The 18992-nt window shown below is 35.1% G+C and overlaps 1 protein-coding gene across 1 annotated transcript; it reads right to left on the bottom strand.

Annotated features, from left to right (window-relative positions):
* Positions 1–394: 394 nt before the first annotated feature.
* Positions 395–2152, bottom strand: LOC104245665 (transcription factor RAX2-like). Its single transcript, XM_009801304.2, has 3 exons — positions 1911–2152; positions 1423–1552; positions 395–1072 (listed from the first exon to the last, which is right to left on the bottom strand). Exons 1-3 carry the CDS (start codon positions 2044–2046, stop codon positions 526–528), a joined length of 813 nt encoding a protein of 270 aa, XP_009799606.1. The 5' UTR covers positions 2047–2152; the 3' UTR covers positions 395–525.
* Between the last annotated feature and the right edge of the window lie 16840 nt (positions 2153–18992).

The following is an 18992-nucleotide window of genomic DNA, read 5'->3' as shown; positions in this document are numbered from 1 at the left end:
TTTGAAAATTAAAGGTTAAATTTAGGTTTGTAAATTTGGATGTTTATATGTACTTTATTTATATGATATCGGATTTAACATTTCATAAACTTGTTCTCATACTCGTAAGCAAAGGGATCCAGAATTTGAAGGTTACGGGTGTAATTTTGCAGTCAACTAAAATCTATTTTGTATATAGGGTGCCACTATTATTATATTAATATCATTATTTTCTATTTGTCGAACTTTTCGGATGCCGATGACCCCTCTTTATAACATAGGTCCGCATCTGCTTGTAAGCCCTGTTAAACTTCATGCGGCGAGCTATAATTAATCAATTGCATTAAGGATTCAGTAGAATGGTCATCTTCCACAAAGGGGATAAGAAGAAAATAAAACACTTTATAGCAATAGATAACTAATTTTAATATTCTTGATTAAGATTCATATACACATAACATTAATTAATGACCGGAAGACTAAGGCCCTAAAACGAAATTAAAGACTGAAATTATTTTCTTAATTAGATTAAATCTGCCCCCTCAGCTAATTTTCAAATCCTTTGAATGTCTGATCAATGTCAGGAATATTGTGAGCTTGCAGCTGGACCAAAGTGGAATAATTGGAAAAGCTAGAGGAGTAATTTGTATCATCAGCTCCAATAAATTTCTCTTGAAAATCAAAGCCATTTACTAAATCATAGTTATAAGATGATGAAATTCCAGTGCTAAAATCCATAACATAACCATCTTCTTGATCTTGAGCTAATTGAATTGCACCATTTTCTTGAATTTCCAACAGGCTTTGAAGAGGGAATAATTGATCTGATTCTTGAACTAACATTTCTGGAACCACCAAATTTAAATTAGTTAAATTTGGGTCCATTAGACTTGTGAACGTGTTAGAATCCATAGTAGAGTAATTTCTTGAAAAGGAATTTATAGAAAAATTGTGATTTAAATCACTAGAATTATAGCTGCTAAGGTTAGTGTAATTTTCAGCTGCCAAAAGCTTTTTCTTCAATTTTGTATTCCAATGATTCTTCACATCATTATCTGTTCTTCCTTGTAGATTTGCAGCTATCACAGACCACCTATTTTTCACCCAAAAAAAATTAAAATAAATAAATAATAATAATAATAATAATAATTTGTTTCGGATTCATTAGAATTCAATTCAAGACTCTTGCTTTTCTTGAACTAAAAAAGGTTGCTCGGTGCACAAAGCATTTCGCATTTATGCAGGGTTTGAAAAAGGGCAACACCCAAAGGGTGTGATGTAGACAGTCTGCTTTACTGCAAGCGGCTGCTCCACGGCTCAAACCCATGAACTATAGATTATACCGAAGCAACTTTATTATTGCTCCAATGCAAATATTAGTTGCTTTTCTTGTACTATATACTTGAATTTAGGATTAAAGAAATTAAACACCCTTTGACCAACCTGCTTCCAATTTGACCATAGAGTGTTAAAATAATGTTGTCTTCTTCTTCAGTAAAACTTCCGTGCTTAATGTCTGGTCTAAGGTAATTTAGCCATCTTAGCCTGCAACTCTTCCCACATCTTCTTAGGCCTAAAATTCGCAAATCAAGAATGTTATTATATATGAAAACGAAGAGTTTAACAACAACAACAAAAAAAAATTACACTATCAAATTATTTAAGAGATAAGTACAAAATCTTTCCATAATAACTAGAACTAGTTATTCGAAAGGCGAAAAACGGCGCGAGTCCACTCAGCTCGAAGAAGTAGCTCTTTCAACTAATCCATATGTTTTTCTCTAGCAGCGGAATTTAAGCAGAAAGCAAGATAGAATAGGCGAATGTTCTCAAAGAGAAAATCATGATGAAAAAAGTGTGAGAAGAATTCTAAACTCGATATGTTAAAAGGTGTAAAATCAATAAGTGCAGGAACTGCTACAATTGCTTACCTGCTTTTTGAGGGAGAGCAATCCAATTGCCACCTGTCCCATTTTTCTCAAGATAATTTTTGAGAGTATTGTCTTCTTCAGGAGACCATGGTCCTCTCTTAACTTTACTTTTGTCACAACAAGGAGCTCTTCCCATGGCCTAATTAAACACAAATTTTAAAAAATTTGTTTTTTTTTCCTATGTCTTAACCAGACACTTAGCTATACATATAGTTTTATTTGTTACTTCCAATTTTAAAGATAAGAGGGGTTTCTTTTTAAAGGAGATGGAAAAGTGTAGTGAGCTTGACTATGTCAATATTTAAAGTTTTTTTGTCTTTGAAAAATTTAATTTTCATTTATTATATAAAAGAACTCAGTCAATGTAGGTTCATGAGATTTGAGGGGTATATAAGTATATTATAATGTCAACATATATATCTTCTCCTATTTTTGCTATCAACTATGTGGAGCCCACAAAGCTTTACTTAGGTCATGTTGAATAGTCTGCCTCTTTTACATCTACTAAAATTTTCCATTTCTTCAACATCTAATTTAAAACATAAGATTTATATGTAAAAGGATCAATGTTCACAATAGAAATGTACATGCACATTAGTGTTTACGCCATATACATATTTATCAGTTAATCATTCATTCTCCTTTTAATTTTTAACTTCTGTTGTGCTATTTGTTTTGCTATCGGAAACAACCTCTCTTCCATCATGAGATACGACGGGTAAGGTCTGCGTACACATTACCCTCCCCAAACCCCATGTGTGGGATTGCACTGAATTTGTTATTGTTATTGTTAGTTTTTAACTTCTAAGGTTAAATTACATTATTTGTTATAAACATTGGTGTGCATGAATATTTATCATAATTTCAATTTGTTTTCTTTAAATTTTATATTTTTTATTAAATTCGACAGCCACTAACTTTTGATAATCGGAGGAATTTTTTAATCAAGAAATGATTTCAATCGTTGTGATTGATAGAGTTTAGATTTTCATTTTTTAAATAAAAATGCTAATGTGGAAACCAAACTTATGATAAAGATAAAAAAACAGATTAGTACATCTGATTTAATGGCCCAAGAACTGGATTTGTCCCTCCTAAGCCTAGTAAATGAACACATGTGTTTGGAGTATTGCATATCAATTTTCCATTTTCTGGAATTAACCTATATAGTCGTTCGCCTGACCCCTTAAAATAAAAATAGCTGATAGATATATAATTTATGTGTAATCATGTATATTATATGTATAATCATGTATTACTTTTGTATATCAACTAGAAAACGTAAATAACTAATTTAGCCGATTATTTGCGTAAAGATCCTTTTTATCTTCGTTCATTGTAGAATGACACCAGAAGCCACTCTAAAGGGCTACTATTTAGGAATAAGCCGATATATCATGAATTTTAGTTTTTTAATCTAATTTAAGGTCATAAATATCCTAAATTGTCATGATATTAAGATTTTTAATTTAAATTTTAAAGATAAAATAAGTACTTGTTAATTTCTAAATAGCAGTCTTAAAAATGACTATTTGTGTACTTCACCATTGACAGTTTTACAAGCCCAATATGCGACTTGGTAAGCCTGATTGCTTCAATGGGCCCAAAACCAGCAACAATCATAATATTGGGCTAGTTTAGCTCGAATACTCTCACTTCTTACATATATTTGTATAAACTAGTTTTAGTGTACGTGCTTTGCAAGTATTTTTTAACGTCAAAAAATAAGAAATTAAATAGAATAAGAATGAAATAGATGCAATATTTATTTAAATGGAAAAAAATATTGTTATAGTTGAATCCAAAATAATTAAATAACTTCTAAACAGGAAAAAATGAATATAATTTGTTAAGTTTTATAGTAGTATTTGTCATTGAAGATATTTATTTTATGAGAAAATGGTATGTTATGTTGTATCTAGCCTAATATTTTTTTATAGACGATATTCTTAGTTTATACTCCTTTTTGTTGCTTCGACTGCTCTTTTAGACCAAATTTTTTGTCGTTGACATTGAAATTTACCCTTGAAAGTATAGCATAGTTTTTTCATGCAAGTAAATATATTGCGACAAGTATAGTCAAATAGCATGGATTATTTGATCCTGATTTAGTTATTGTTATTGAAAAATATTAACGTACTAAAAATTGTTCTCATGTGAATTTAAAAGAGTATTCTTCATTTTCTGGAGGTGAAAGTTGAGTTCCGGGGATAAGCACACGTTTGGAAGTATTTTGCTCCATCATTATTTTTGCATGTATGGTGTTTTTATCAAGGTCTCTGCATATCACTCTTATATCAATATAGAAGCCGTTTATAGGATCCAAATTTCTACAAAAAAATATAATTTTGGCAACAAAACTATGTGGTGGAAGGTAATTAGTGTTAGAATATTTAAATACTCTTCATATTGTGGTTGTTGGTATTTAAATATTACGCAAATATGTATAACAATCGAAGTTTCTAGAAAAAAGACCAAATTATCTCTTAGCAATACAGAGTAAGAAATCACCGAATGTTAGATTTTTCTTACCCCCATACTTTTGTTTAATTAAATCTTTTCATTTGATAACCCAAATATGATTTTTCCCAGCTTGCATTTGTTATTTTAACTCTCGTAACTTTGGAGCTACCAGTAGTACTTGGATAAAAATAACCTTGGAAAACTATTAGTTTCCACCAAATGGTTCATTAACGTCCATTATATATTTAAAATATATTCTTCGTCATATAACTAAGTATTAATAAAATTAAAGCAATAATTGAGGTAGAATTTAATTAAAAAAAATGAAATAGTAAAATTATTGTGACGACTCTGCCAGTAGTCTCATGAGTTACCGCTCCGTTTCCCCATTTCAGTTTCTTTATGCTTCGTTATCTGTGTTTTTATGGTATCGGGCTGGTTGGATTGGGTCCAGAATGAGTTTGGTGAAGTTGAGATACTTAGTCTCTTTTAAGAAGGCTTAAGTTGGAAAAGTCAACCGGATGTTGACTTATGTGTTAGAAGGCTCGGAAGAGAGTTCCGATGGTTCGGTTAGCTTCAGAAGGCGATTTGTGACTTAGGAGCGCGATCGGAATGAGTTTTGGAGTTGTAGAGAAGATTAGGCTTAAATTGGCAAAGTTGATATTTTGGCGAATTCCGGTTGATAACCGAGATTTTGATATGGGGGTCGATAGAATTCCGAGAGTGGCAGTAGCTTCGTTGTGTCATTTGGGATGTGTCTGCAAAATTTCAGGTCATTCGGACGAGATTTGATAGACTTTTAGATCGAAAACATAATTTAAGAGTTCTTAGGCTTGAATCCTCTGTTAAATTGGTGATTTGATGTTGTTGTGAGCATTCCGAAGTTTTGAACAAGTTTGAACGATATCATGGGATGTGTTGGTATAATCGGTTTGAAGTTCTGGGGGGTTTCGGGTAGGTTCCGGGATGTTTTAGGCCGAAAATCATAGTTGTAGCAGGTCCAAAAGGGGTGCAGGTCTCGAAACTCACCAGCGCGGTCCGCACAAAATGAAGTGCGGTCGCGGTAGGTACTGTGCAGACCGCACAAAATGCAGTGCGGCCGCGGTGGGGAATATTTCACTGGTCCTACTTCGGAAGCTCATATCTTTTGATCTACAAGGAATTTTGAGATGATTCAAAAACAAAAGTTGTAGCGCTTCGTGTCTAGTTTTCAGAAAGGTAAAGATATCGCAATTTGGACATCTGTAGCGACAGTTACATCCAAAATACTAAAGCCTATCACTGCATATGAAAACCTGTGCGGCCGCAGTCGTTTTGTGTGGACCGCGGTCGTTTAGTGCGGTCCGCAGAGGTGAAAATCTGTGGGGTACTCTATAAATACATGGTTTTAGTTTTTATTTAATATTTTGACCTAGAGAGCTCGGATTTTGGCGATTTTTTGAAGGTTTTTCAAGAAATTCATCGGGGTAAGTGATTCTAACTCAGATTTGGCTAGAATATATGAATCTATCATTGAATTCATCATTTAATTCGTGAGTTGGGATGGAATTTGGGAAGAAAAGTTGTGGAATCTTCTAAAAATATAAAATGATGATTTGAAGGACCAAATGGTACCGGAATTGGATAATTTTGGTATGGTTAGACTCGTGAGGGTATGAGGATTCTGAAAATGTAAATTTTACCCGATTTCGAGATATGTGCCCGGGGCTCGGGTTTTGCTAATTTCGGAATTTTCAGTATTTTTCGATTGTTTTCGCTTGGGCTTTGTTCCTTTATCATATTGTGACGTATTCGTTCTGATTTTGGATAGATTCGACGCGAGTGGAAGCCTATTTGAGGGGCAAAGGCATCGTGGAATAGTATTTTCACCGGTTTGAGGTAAGTAACCATTGTAAATCTGGAACTGAGGGTACAAAATCCCGGTATTTGACTTGATTGGGTAAAAGTGATGACGCACATGCTAGGTGACGAGCATGTGGGCGTGCATCGGTAGGGATTGTGACTTGGTCTGTCCCATAGCGACTATTAAGCCGCGTACTTGATTTGGAAATCTTATATTATTCCGTGTTTTAGTCTTTTATACTATACTATAGGCTGTATGCCATGTTTGGGCCTTGTGCCGACCTGTAGAACCCGTTGGGGCATTTTGACTGTTTTAACTCACTTTACTTGCTAAAAACCATATCCTCAATCATGTTTTTACCTGTTAAATTATTAAAAGCTGGTTTTATCACTCTATTCCTAAATGTGAGGATTGTTTGGGCGGAGATCCCTACCTTTTATTATTGTGCCCGAGAAGCTGTGAGGTTAATGACTGAGAGAGGTTGAGAACCCAATTGTGAGGATATTATATGTATATATTATGGATCAGGCTGCACGCCGCAGCGATACCTATATGGATCGGGCTGCATGCCGCAGCGATATATATATTGGATCGGGCTACACGCCGCAGCGATATGACGCTTGGGCTGTAGGAGCCCCTCCAAAGTCTGCACACCCCTAGTGAGAGTAGTCGACTATAAATATATGGATCGGGCTACACGCTGCATCGGTTACTATGAGGTATATATATATGAGCCGAGTATTGAGAGTGAGTACTAAGTGACGAGAGTTGAGCCCCGAGTGATCGAGAGACTACCCGAGGGGCCAGATTCTGAATGATTCCTTGCCTGAGAGGCCTTATCATGATGTTTTTCACTGATTCCACTCTTCTTTTAAATAAGCCTCTATTTGATATGCTGCTAAGTAATTGGTTCCAAATGTTTAACTGGAAATGTGGTTTTATAACGTAAACTGATTTTTGAACTGTAAAGATGACATGTTATTTCGTTGGTTATTCCGTTATGTATTTTGAACTGCTCCTCACTACTTTCATGCCTTATTTACTTTAGTTACTTACTGAGTTGGCGTACTCACGTTACTCCCTACACCTTGTGTGCAGATCCAGGTGCCCGAGCGGTTGAGTGAGCATTATTCAACCGGTTTAGTGTTCTGTTGGGGGATTTCGAGGTAGCTGCATGGCGTTCGCAGTCCCACTTCTTCCCTTCTATCATGTTATTTTCCCGCACTTTCTAGGCTATTGATGTATTAGATATTCAGGCTTGTGTTAGAGGCTCTAGACTCGTGACACCAGATCAGTTGGGCTGTGCAGTATTTAAAACTCGTGTTGGAAATAATTTACTACTAAAGGAATGGGTTATGGTTAGTTGACTGGTTGACTTGCCTAGTAATGTGATAGGCGCCATCATGACAGATATTTGGGGTCGTGACAATTTTGAACTAAATATTAAATGTTGTGCGAGAACAAATTGAACCTCATTTAAAATAAAATTCGACTTAAAAAAAAAATAGTTGGAGCTTCCTAAAATTCATTTCACCTATAGACACCGCATTGAGCTTTATAATTCAAATATTCTCATACAATAAGAATTGTTTGACAATTGACAAAAATATACTAACATATTAATTAAGGTGCTTGGTCATGTCGTTACCCTTTAAAGTCAAAGAATAAATATTTCCAACTCAAATTTAATCAACTGCGCTCCTTAATCAACAAAAAAGAATAAAGTAAAAGAAATTAGAGTTAATTTAATCCATACTCATTATACATATTGGCAATATAATACAATAAAAAATTTCAACTCAAATTTATTCGAAAAGAATTTCTGAATGAAAACTCATAACAGATGATTTAGAGGAAGAGAAACAATAGAAAAATAGATACATAAAAAAAGAAAGGTCAAGACCGAAAATACAAACATACCCGGATCATTCAAAATTAACACTACTTAAATACAACCACGTACAATGATAGTGATGATAGAGATTTGACATTATTTTCTGATTTTTTAGGAACATCAGGAGAAGGAGAACTATCAAAATCATTGGCCTCGGGAAAGACTAATATTCGTGCTTGAGGAAATATTGATAAAGCGGTTAACTCATACAATTAAAGCAAGACAGAATGTGTAGTTCATCTTGATACAACCGCATACAGTGTTATGTGAAGTAATTCATCTTGGTTATTTTCAGTGAAAAATCTGTTCCAATTTTTTTTATTGGCCATTCATATAGCTTCATACAAATATGAATCTTTTCTAAAATTGAACTCTATTAGGAGTTTATTTTAGTCCCTTCCTTACGTGGGAGATTGGAATATCTAATCGCATTGAAAAGAAATAGGAGTAACGGAAAGTCACAGTGAAAAACTCATAGTAGATCTCAAAAACCTAAATATTCCTTGTTTAATTTTTAACCTACGCACTTAAGGGGGGAAAAACTCCTAAAGTAACATTGCTGAAATATGAACTGATCTTAATGAGTTTGAAACCAACTCATTCTCTTCTTCGGCTTCCTTTTTAAATCTTACGGAAATTTTGATTTTTTTAATAAGAAAACAAACCCTTAATATCTATTTACAATTTTATCCAACACGGAATGTTTATAGGAAGGGTAAAAAAGGCGAACAATATTTCGATAGAGGCTTCGTGCTTTTAATATAGTACTAATCTTAGGATATGCGTGTTGCGCGTGTTTCTTATCTTAATAAATTATTTTTTGTAAGAAAATTACATATATATTTAAATTATAAAATAAATTATAAGCTTCTGAAATTAATGAATATTGATCTTATATAGCTAACTCAATAAAGGAAAAAACTTTATTCATTGATGTCCTCAATCATTATTCAATATATTCACCTTAAAAATTGTTCTAATTTTATAATTTTATCAGTTGAATTTCACGAGTTATTGTACTTTCTTTTTAGTTTCAATAAAGCACATAACCTTTGAAGATTTAAAAAAAAAATTGAAAATATTTTTCATAAGTTATTCTCAAGTTCATTCAAGAAGAAAATGACATAATTAATTAGTTGTACTTTTATTATGTTTCTTTAAAGATATTCAAATAACATAAATTAAAAAATTGAATCTTATGTCTTCTTTGTATCCCTTCGAAGGTTTCAATGCTACCCAAGCAGTGAGGTTCTAATTGATAAGATAAGAAGAAAAAAGAATTTATGAGTTACATAACTTTGTCGAAATATGTGGGCAAAAAAACATTACTAAATATGAAATTTAATAGATGAAAAAAATATGAAATTTTACAAGGCAAACAAATTATAGTGAAAAGTTATTGAATCCATTGATTGTGTATGTACATATTAATTTAGATATTTTTTTTATATATCATCCATTTTGAAGATCTAAATACTCGTACTTTCTACATAGTTCAAATAAGAAAAGATTTAATAAGTATAATTTTAATTAATTTGAAGTCTTAAATATTAATAAACTATTTAAATTATATTTTATTCAATATAAATTTATCCTTATAGGTAAAATATCAATTAACATTTTTTTTGAGATTTCGTGTTTTTATAATATAGATTTAGGCTTGTACGATTTAGTATGATTAAATATACTATCAAATAATTATTTTAGGTACTTAATTGAACATGAGTTTGTTATTTGTATGATTAAAATAAGAATTTTTAATGCATGTTTAATTATAAAAGAAAGAAATAATTTTTATTTAGGTGTTCTTGTATTAAATAATGTTAATTTAATATTTGAGTTGATGTCCTCATATTTCGGTTTAATTAGAAATCAAATGAAGGCACATATAATCTCGTTCTAGTCTTGGTTTATAAGTATTACACCAAGTGTGGATTTTATAATTAGTACAATTTATATAAGGTAAAATATTAATTGATACTATGTCCTAAATATTAGAACTTTTTACATAGTTTAATAAGGATAGATTTAATATACAAAATTTTAATTGATTTCAATGCCCTAAATATTAGGAGAGTAACTTAAATGATAATTTTGTCTATTGTGAAAGCTGTTTTTGAAGGGTAAAAAAGACGAACGACATTTCGCTAAGAGCCTTTGTGCTTTTAATATAGTATAGATAATAATAAAATTATTTGTATGTAATCACGCACGTATGAAAAAGAAATAGTATCTTATTTGTTATTTGTATTTTCAATTAATGACTACTAATGTGGAGACATAACTTTGTGTTTATTTCGTGTGCGCGCTAAATATTGGACGTTTATGCATTTATAAAAAAGAGCTATTGCAGCAAGCAAAATTTGCAAAATATTATAGGATGGGACAATGCCACGAGCATCATGCTCACCCCATATTTTGAGATATGCTCAAAAGATAGTGAAGTACAAGCTTACCTATACAAAGAATTTCTATAGCATTATGTTTGGAACCCTCAAAGAAAGGTATGGACAAAAGAAAAGGCAATGAAAGAAAATTTCCAAAAATTCTAAAACTAACGGAAACAAAAACCAAAGGGGGAAAAGCCCCCGTAAGGCAAGAGTCTCAAATAATATAAATTCTAAATAATTCTAAACCTAAAAGGAAGCACACGACAGTTTAAACTATCAAACACAAAATGAAAATGATCTTAAATTAATGAAATATTCAAGGGATATGAGTTAGAATGCCTAATCAATTTTATGCGACAAATGTAACGATCCAAACAACCTATACAACATTTGTATATGAGTCAATTTTAAGCCAATGACCATATATGAAATATTGCAAACAAAATCATAATTAACAAATTTTCAATGTGGAGTTGTTACTTAATAATGCACGAACGACCATTATTACATAACTTCAAAAATATAGTAAAATTTACCTCAAATCACAAAAAAAATTACTTATGCGAACATCAATGCTATGAGCAGTTTATGACAAAGAGTATAGGATGGTGACTTCTTTTATAGAAATGGTTAGCTCCTCCTTATTCTAAACTGTTTTAGTATATTAAATTGAATCTTAAACCTACACAAAAAAGACAATAAAAATTGCGTTCTAAACAAGCACAAAAAGGGCAATGGAAAAAAGACTTACCGTACTAAGGATTCTAAAACTAAAGGAAACAAAAAACAACAAAAAAAAAAAATCCAAGAATCCTAAAACTAAAGGAAACAAAAATAAACGAGAAGAAAAACTCGTACGGCAAGTATGTCAAACAATAAGAATTCTAAATCTAAAAGGAAGCACATGATAGTTTTTAATTTTGCTCAAAAATAATAATTAATGATAAGAATTACAAGTATATCCAACATATAATGCACTTACAAAGGGTAAAAAAAGGTGAACAATATTTCGATAGGGCCTTCGCGCTTTTAATATAGTATAGATAGATAGATAGATATTGATAATTCTTAATAAAAGTCCTACCATGTAAAAATCTCTATTTTTATACGGAAATAGTTGTTTCTCGGCCTAAGCAATTCGTTCCAAAATTATAGCATAATAATAACGAATTTCGAGCAAAACAAATTCTCCAATCATTTTCACAGCATAATTTCAAAATACTTTTAATATAATTTTAAACCCATGGTATAATTTCAGTATGATTCACTCTCCATAGGACCATAGATAATGTAACGACCCGGAATTTCTACCGTCAGGACCGATGGCGCATAACATTCTACTAGCTAGGCAAGTCAACGTTAGAAAATTATTAAGCCAAGCCTTATTCAATTCAATGAATAACAATTAATAAGCTAAAGTGAAATGCAGCAAGTGCGAAATAATATAAAAACTTCATCATTTACTGTTAACCGGATCTGATGTCACAATTTCACGAACATTCTAAGATTTACTACAAGTAAAAGTCTGAAAGAAGTACAACTGTTTGAACGAAAGAAACAGTAAAATAGAAAAGATAGACGGGGACTTTAAGGTCTGGGGACGCCAACAGATCTACCTCGAGTCTCCGGTGGTACGGTCCGAGCTGCTATGCCTCTCGATCAACTAGGACCAATACCAAAATCTGCACAAGAAGTGTAGAGTGCAATATCAGTACAACCAATCCCATGTACTGGTAAGTGTCGAGTCTAACCTCGACGAAGTAGTGATGAGGCTATGACAAGACACCTACAAATAAACATGTGCAGCGTAATAGTATATCTTCAAATAACAGCAATGAAAGAATCCAGATAGGAAATATCGGGATGGGGACATGCTGAGGGGATCACAAGATAAAGAAATTCCTGCAGTAATAAGAACTTGATCACCCAATATACCTTGAACAAACAAGAACAACTAAACACAGTAAAGGAAAATGCACGGCGTCACCCTTCGTGCTCTTACTCTCAACCTCACCATATGAATCAATAAAAACGGAATGACATCACCCTTCGTGCATTAACTCTCTTATATCATGGCACGACAACACCCTTCATGCATTAACACTCACAATAGGGCACAACATCACCCTTCATGCATTAACACTCACAACATGGCACAACATCACCCTTCGTGCATTAACACTCTCTCTCACCAAAACAAATGAACAATGACAACAAGGAGATAGAAATAACAAGAACAAGTCTTACTTCCATATTTGGTTCCACAATACCAACCTCAATTTTGAATCAATACTCAATTATAACCAAAAGTCCGATAACATGATAAGAACGATCAACATAACGATTTTCTAGTCTAAGCATGGATAATTTGATCAATGAAAGCAAAAATTATAAGAATAAGACCCACTCGCATGCTATAACGCGACAACTAGCAAATTACCAACCAAACGATTCAAGAAACTACCCACGATTGCAAAGAATTCAATTTAGGTCATTATTGAAAAAGTCAACAAAAAGTCAACACCCGGGCCCGCTTGATCCGAACCAAAAATTCGCACTAAAATTCGATTACCCATTCACCCCGAGCCCGTTTATATAATTAGTTTTGGAATCCGACCTCAATTTGAGGTCTAAATCTCCAATTTTCTAAATCCCTATGGTCTACCCAGAAAACCCCAATTCTACTATGAAAACTCTAGATTTTAGGTTGAAAACTTGTGAAATGTATTGAAAGATTGAAAGGAGATAGCTTAGAATCACTTACCAACGATTTGGGGAAGAAGGAGTCGTTGGAAAATCGCCTCTTATGTTTCTAGGTTTGAAAATTTGAAGAATGGGAGAAAATCTCGTCTAAGTCATTTTTACCCAGCTGTAGAAGTCACAAATGAGACATGGGCTTCGCATTTATGCGAGAAAAGCTTCGCAAATGCAAAACTCCCATATTTCTGCTGCCTTCGCAAATGTGAACAAAATATTCGCAAATGCGGAAATCTGAGGATCGCAAATGCGATTATGACTTCGCAAATGCGAAGGTGTTCCTCCCAGCCCACTGCTCGCAAATACGATGGCCTCTTCGCAAATGCAAGGCTCGCATTTGCGAGCCAGACCTTGCAAATGCGAAGTCTGTAGATCTAGTGCATCAACTGCTGGGTTTTTTCTAAGTTCAAACACTCTGTAGCCTATCCGAAACTCACTCCGAGCGCTCGGGGCTCCAACCCAAATATGCACACAAGTCCTAAAACCCCGTAAAAACTTGCTCGCGCGATCAAATCGCAAAAATAACACCTAGAACTACGAATTGAACACCAAATCGAATGAAATTTCAAGAAAGCTTTAAAACTTCTATTTTCACAAACAAACATCCGAATCACGTCAAATTAACTCCGTTTCTCATCAAATTTCAGAGACAAGCCATAAATATTATATTGAAACTGTACCGGTCTCCGGAACTAAAATACGGACCCGGTATCAACAAGGCCAAACATCAATCAATTCTTAAAACCATTAAACTTTCTAACTTTAAATTTTCAACAAAAACTCATAACTCGAGTTAGGGACCTCCGAATTCGATTCTGGTTATACGCCCAGGTCTCATATTTCGATACGAACTTGTCGGATTTGTCAAAATATGGGTTCAGGTCCGTTTACTCAAAATGTGAAGCGAAGTATATTAAAATTAACTTTTAAGGCCAAAATTATTATTTTTATCAGTTTTAGCATATAAGCCTTTCAAGTCAATACCCCTACTGTGCACGCAGATCGAGAAAGGCTAAAATAAGGTTCTAAATGCTTCAAAACACAGAATTTGGTTCTAAAACCTAAGATGACATATCGGATCATTACATTCTCCACCTCAAAAATAACCATTCGTCCTTGAACGAACATAGAAAAGTACCTGGACTGGTGAAAAGGTGGGGATATCTACTCCTCATGTCCAACTCGGACTCCCAGGTAGCTGCCTCAACGGGATGACCTTTCCATTGCACTCGAACTGAAGGATAACTCTTCGATCTCAACTGGCGAACCTGCCGGGCTAGAATAGCCACATGCTCTTCCTCATAGGTCAAATCCTTGTCCAACTGGACAGCGGGGAAATCTAACACGTGGGATGGATCGTCGTGATACTTCAGAGCATGGACAAATGTAACACCGGATGAACTGCTGATAAACCAGGTGGTAACGTGAGCCTGTAAGCCACCTCTCCCACTTGCTCAAAAATCTCAAATGGTCTGATATACCTAGGGCTCAACTTGCCCTTCTTTTTGAACCTCATTTCACCCTTTATGGATGATATCCAGAGCAACACTCTCTCTCCGGCCATGAATGCAACTGTCACACCTCCTTTTTCCGCCCCCGCGAGGGTGAAGGAGTTTTTTCAATTAAAGGACAATCGAAATGGGATTTGTTTGTTTATTTCAGAGTCACCACTTAGGAGATTTAGGGTGTCCCAAGTCACCAATTTAATCCCGAATCGAGGAAAAGAATGACTCTGTTTAACAGTCCGCGAACCAGAAATCCGGATAAAGAATTCTGTTAACCCGGGAGAAGGTATTAGGCATTCCCGAGTTCCGTGGTTCTAGCACGGTCGCTCCACTGTCATATTTGGCCTGTTTATCTGATTTTATACAATTATGAGCTCATGTGCGAGTTTTAACTTTTAACCGCTTTTGTCATTATTATATATTTTTTTTATCAAGAGTTGCAACATCATGGAAATACATCTCCAACCACGTCACATCAATGCACCCGTGGTTGTTGGCATATTTCAACTCTGTTGAGATTTGGATTTGGGTCACATAAATGTGCACCCGAGTTTAAGAAAATTAAATTATTAAAGACGCGCCTAAAGCGACTAGCGTATCATTTACTTTGGGTAGGGCCGTGAAATTTTGCTAAACGGTCCATCCTGAAGTCTAAGCAATTTCAAAGCAAATATTTACCGAGGCCCCCGCAATTTTATATTTTTATTTGGCGAGGCTCATCTCATCCTTATTTTTTAAAAGGAATTTGCAACGTCATGAACATGCATCTCGGACCACGTCAAAATCAATGTACCCGTGATTAGAGACACATTTCGACTCCGTTGAGATTTGGATTTGGGTCACATAAATGTGCACCCGAGTTTAAGAAGGTAAGATTTATTAAAATGCGCGCCTAAAGCGATTAGCGTATTATTATTTTGGGTAAAGCCGTGGAGTTCGCTGAACGGCCTATCCCGAGTTCTAAGTAATCAATACATACATTTTTGTGAGGGCCCCGCAATCTGTGCGTTTAATTTGGCGAGGCTCGTCTCATTTTTATTTAAAAGGTCATCCTATAGTGGCTATGTTTTCTATTGAGTTTGTCTCTAATAATGAAAGAAGAAGAACGGTCCAACTTTATTTATATGCTTACAAGTTAGTTATAGTCGGGTTCCGAATATGATTTGCAAAATCCGAAACATGAACGCGTATATGGGCAGTCGCTTAGATATTGCGGGCCCAGGCCCAGCGCACACTGTATGGACTGGACCTAGGCCATTCCTTTTCCGATAAGGGCCTGTTAGTTCACTCGACTCAGGCCCAACATTTATGAGGCTGAAATGGAAACTGGTGTTATTTTATTCTAACGGTATTGTTGCAAGCTATAACGGTATTTATGCCAGCACACTTTCAACTCTATATCACTCTGAAAACAGACTGTCCTTTAAAGGTTGAAAGACCAGCCTTGTTTTTGCTTTTCTTTTCTCTATCCAAACTTAAAACTGTCCAGCCCCTTCTTAACTCTAAATCAGCCTATTTATAAGCCAACCCAGGCCAGCCAAGCTGCCTTGATACCTTCAGCCTTTATTCTGCCCATACCCCTTAATTCCCCATGCCTAAATGTCTTTTCTTGATGCCCACTATATTGTTCCCCATGCTTGTCCTATTTGTTTTAATCAAGAGTCATGGGAGGGGTTATAGTATTCAAATAAACCCATGCCCTTATGTTATGTACCCCACTGACAATTAAACTAAGTTTAACAAATTGGCAGTCCTCAGCTTTACAGCCTGTTAACATGCTACTAAACTCCCAAAATTACCCCTTAACCCTTGCATATTACTGTATTACCCTGACTCTTAACAGTCAGTATATAAACCCCTCTGAATTTAGCTAATCACTGAACTGACTGTATCAACTTAAGCCTAACACTGATTTCAGGTTGATCTGTTAAACTTCTACAGTTATACCCAATTCTCAGCCTAAGTTCAACCAATGATTCAAACTCAATCAAACAAGGGTGCCAATCAAATGGTATGAGTTGGTCATATTGGGAGCCAATCCTGACCAACTCAAAACCAGAATGCAAACAGGTCAACAGTCAACAAGCTAAGGCCAAAGCAGTAATGAACAGGCTTCCATAGCAGACTATGAAGATCATGAGGTTACTGAACGAATGAGTAGTCTAGATCAAAGACAAAACTGAACATATTCAACAGGTTCATTATAAGTTAGCATACAGATGTGGTGCTGGCAAACATACATGGAGGGTATTAATGTGCTACTGTACTGTTTCCTTTAATTTTCAAACAAATTAATTGACTACACTTATTTAAATGACTATACAAGCTATAATGGACAGCAAACAATCAATAAAATGCACAAAACAAACTAAACATTACCTCAGGATTCACAGACTTGACTGAAAAATCAACACAAACTAAACTAAACTTGAAAAACAGATAGAATTCATAGGGGAACAAAAGAAAGGGAAAAATTTACCTCAGGGATTCAAAATCAATACTGACCCAGGCTCGAACTTGGGCTCGACCATTTTTAGGGTCGAATGGACTTTAATCGAAGTGTTCTCAACTGAGAACACCTCGGTTAAAGTCTATTTGACCCCGACCCTTTTGTTGATTTGGACAGACCCCCATAAGTTTGAGTTCTAGGGTTCTTGGGGATCGAATTAGGGGTTCGAGCCTTTCTGGTTAGATTCGAACGGAACCAAGGTCATTCAGGGGGTGAGGAAGGTCAGGAAGATGAACGGTGTGAATTTGGGCTTGGTTGGGGTGAGTTAGGTTTTTGCTCGAATCTTCGATTGAAGATTCGAGAAGTTGTAGGGTGATTCGAGGTAAATGGTTAACGGATTTGGAACGAGGGTGGTTAGGTGCATCAGGGGTGTTATTTTGGTAGTCATCGAAGTCGTGGTTGCCGGGTTTACGGTGGGGGAATCCTAAGGCGGCTAGGGTTTGTGAGGGGGGGTTTCTGGGGACGAGGATAAACAGTAGGCGAGGGGGGAGGGGTTTGGTTTGGGGCGTGGGGTGATGGATTGGGGGTTTTTATACGGGGTGGGTGGTTTAATCCTGGCCGCTGGATCAATCAATATCGATGGCCAGGATTAGGGGAGTTAACCAACACTACGTCGTTTGGTTTAAGAAGGGGGGTCGGTTCGAACCAGAGACAAATGGGTCGGGTTGGAGACGGGTTGCTGAAAGGGATCTTGGACCGTTGGATTGGATTGGATGGACGGCTCAGATCAACTCGCCTAAAACGGCGTCATTTCAACTTAGCAGGGGCTGCACTTGGACCGTCTGATTGAAACAAATCGATGACTCAGATTGAGGCATCGAAACGGCATCGTTTGATGCATCTGAGGGGTCGGGCAATTGGACTGGACCAATGCAATAGATTGGGCCTGATTTTCAATTGAAATTTTGGCTCAAATTCGGTATTTTCTTTCCTTATAATTAAACAAAAATTCCTAATCAAAATAAAAACCAAAATTAAACTACACAAATATTAATTAACACCTAACAACAATTATCACCCGAATTAAAACTTTTAATAAAATCACCATGACAACAAATAGAATAAAATGCATATTTTTGTGATTTTTCGCTTTTAAAACCAAATTATGGTTAATTAATTCCTAAATGTACCATTTATTCCTAAATGCATGCAACATGTATTTTTGTATTTTTAACTATAGCAAGGCGAGCATTTACGGACAGAAAAATTATCAAAATGTCACGCAAATTCTCAAAATTGTACCTGAAGGTAACTTGTTTTACTTTTTCGATTTCTTTTGGAGTAGTTTCCGTGAAGCAAAAATCACGTGCTCACAGCTGCCCCTCTTTGTCCAAAAGCACAAAGAGCTTTCGTGCAAAGATAAAGTGAGTGGATACGAGCGATTTTTGCCATGTTGGAGTGCTCCGTGTGAAGCATTTTTTGAAAAAAGATTTAACCGAACCTTTGCTTCAAAGGTTTCCTACATATCCCTGGCTAAAGGGGAATCAGGTTAATGTAGTTCGGGAAGTTTTGGTAGCTGGGACTACTATGAGACTGCAATTTTGCTGTTACTGCTGCTGCATACTGTTACTACTGCTTACTAATCTCCTTGTTACACCATGCTTTAAAAAAATCAAGAAGCTAGGCTAGACCACGAATTACAAGATCCTATCTATCTTCCATTTGTTCTTGATGCCTTACTTTCTTGTCGGCTTGTGTCTATTCCAGTGCTTCTTTCTTCC

This window comes from Nicotiana sylvestris, chromosome 6, assembly GCF_000393655.2.
Source record: "Nicotiana sylvestris chromosome 6, ASM39365v2, whole genome shotgun sequence".
NCBI lineage: Eukaryota > Viridiplantae > Streptophyta > Magnoliopsida > Solanales > Solanaceae > Nicotiana > Nicotiana sylvestris.
The sequence above is the reverse complement of the archived record's forward strand: the minus strand, read 5'-3'. Positions and strand labels throughout refer to the sequence as shown.

Bases quoted from the DNA above. Each gene is read 5' to 3' on its own strand.
- LOC104245665 (XM_009801304.2), bottom strand. From the start codon at position 2,046: ATGGGAAGAGCTCCTTGTTGTGACAAAAGTAAAGTTAAGAGAGGACCA. The intron at 1,553-1,910 runs GTAAGCAATTGT...TGCGAATTTTAG, and splicing joins TGCTCTCCCTCAAAAAGCAG to GCCTAAGAAGATGTGGGAAG. The intron at 1,073-1,422 runs GTTGGTCAAAGG...GGTGAAAAATAG, and splicing joins TATGGTCAAATTGGAAGCAG to GTGGTCTGTGATAGCTGCAA.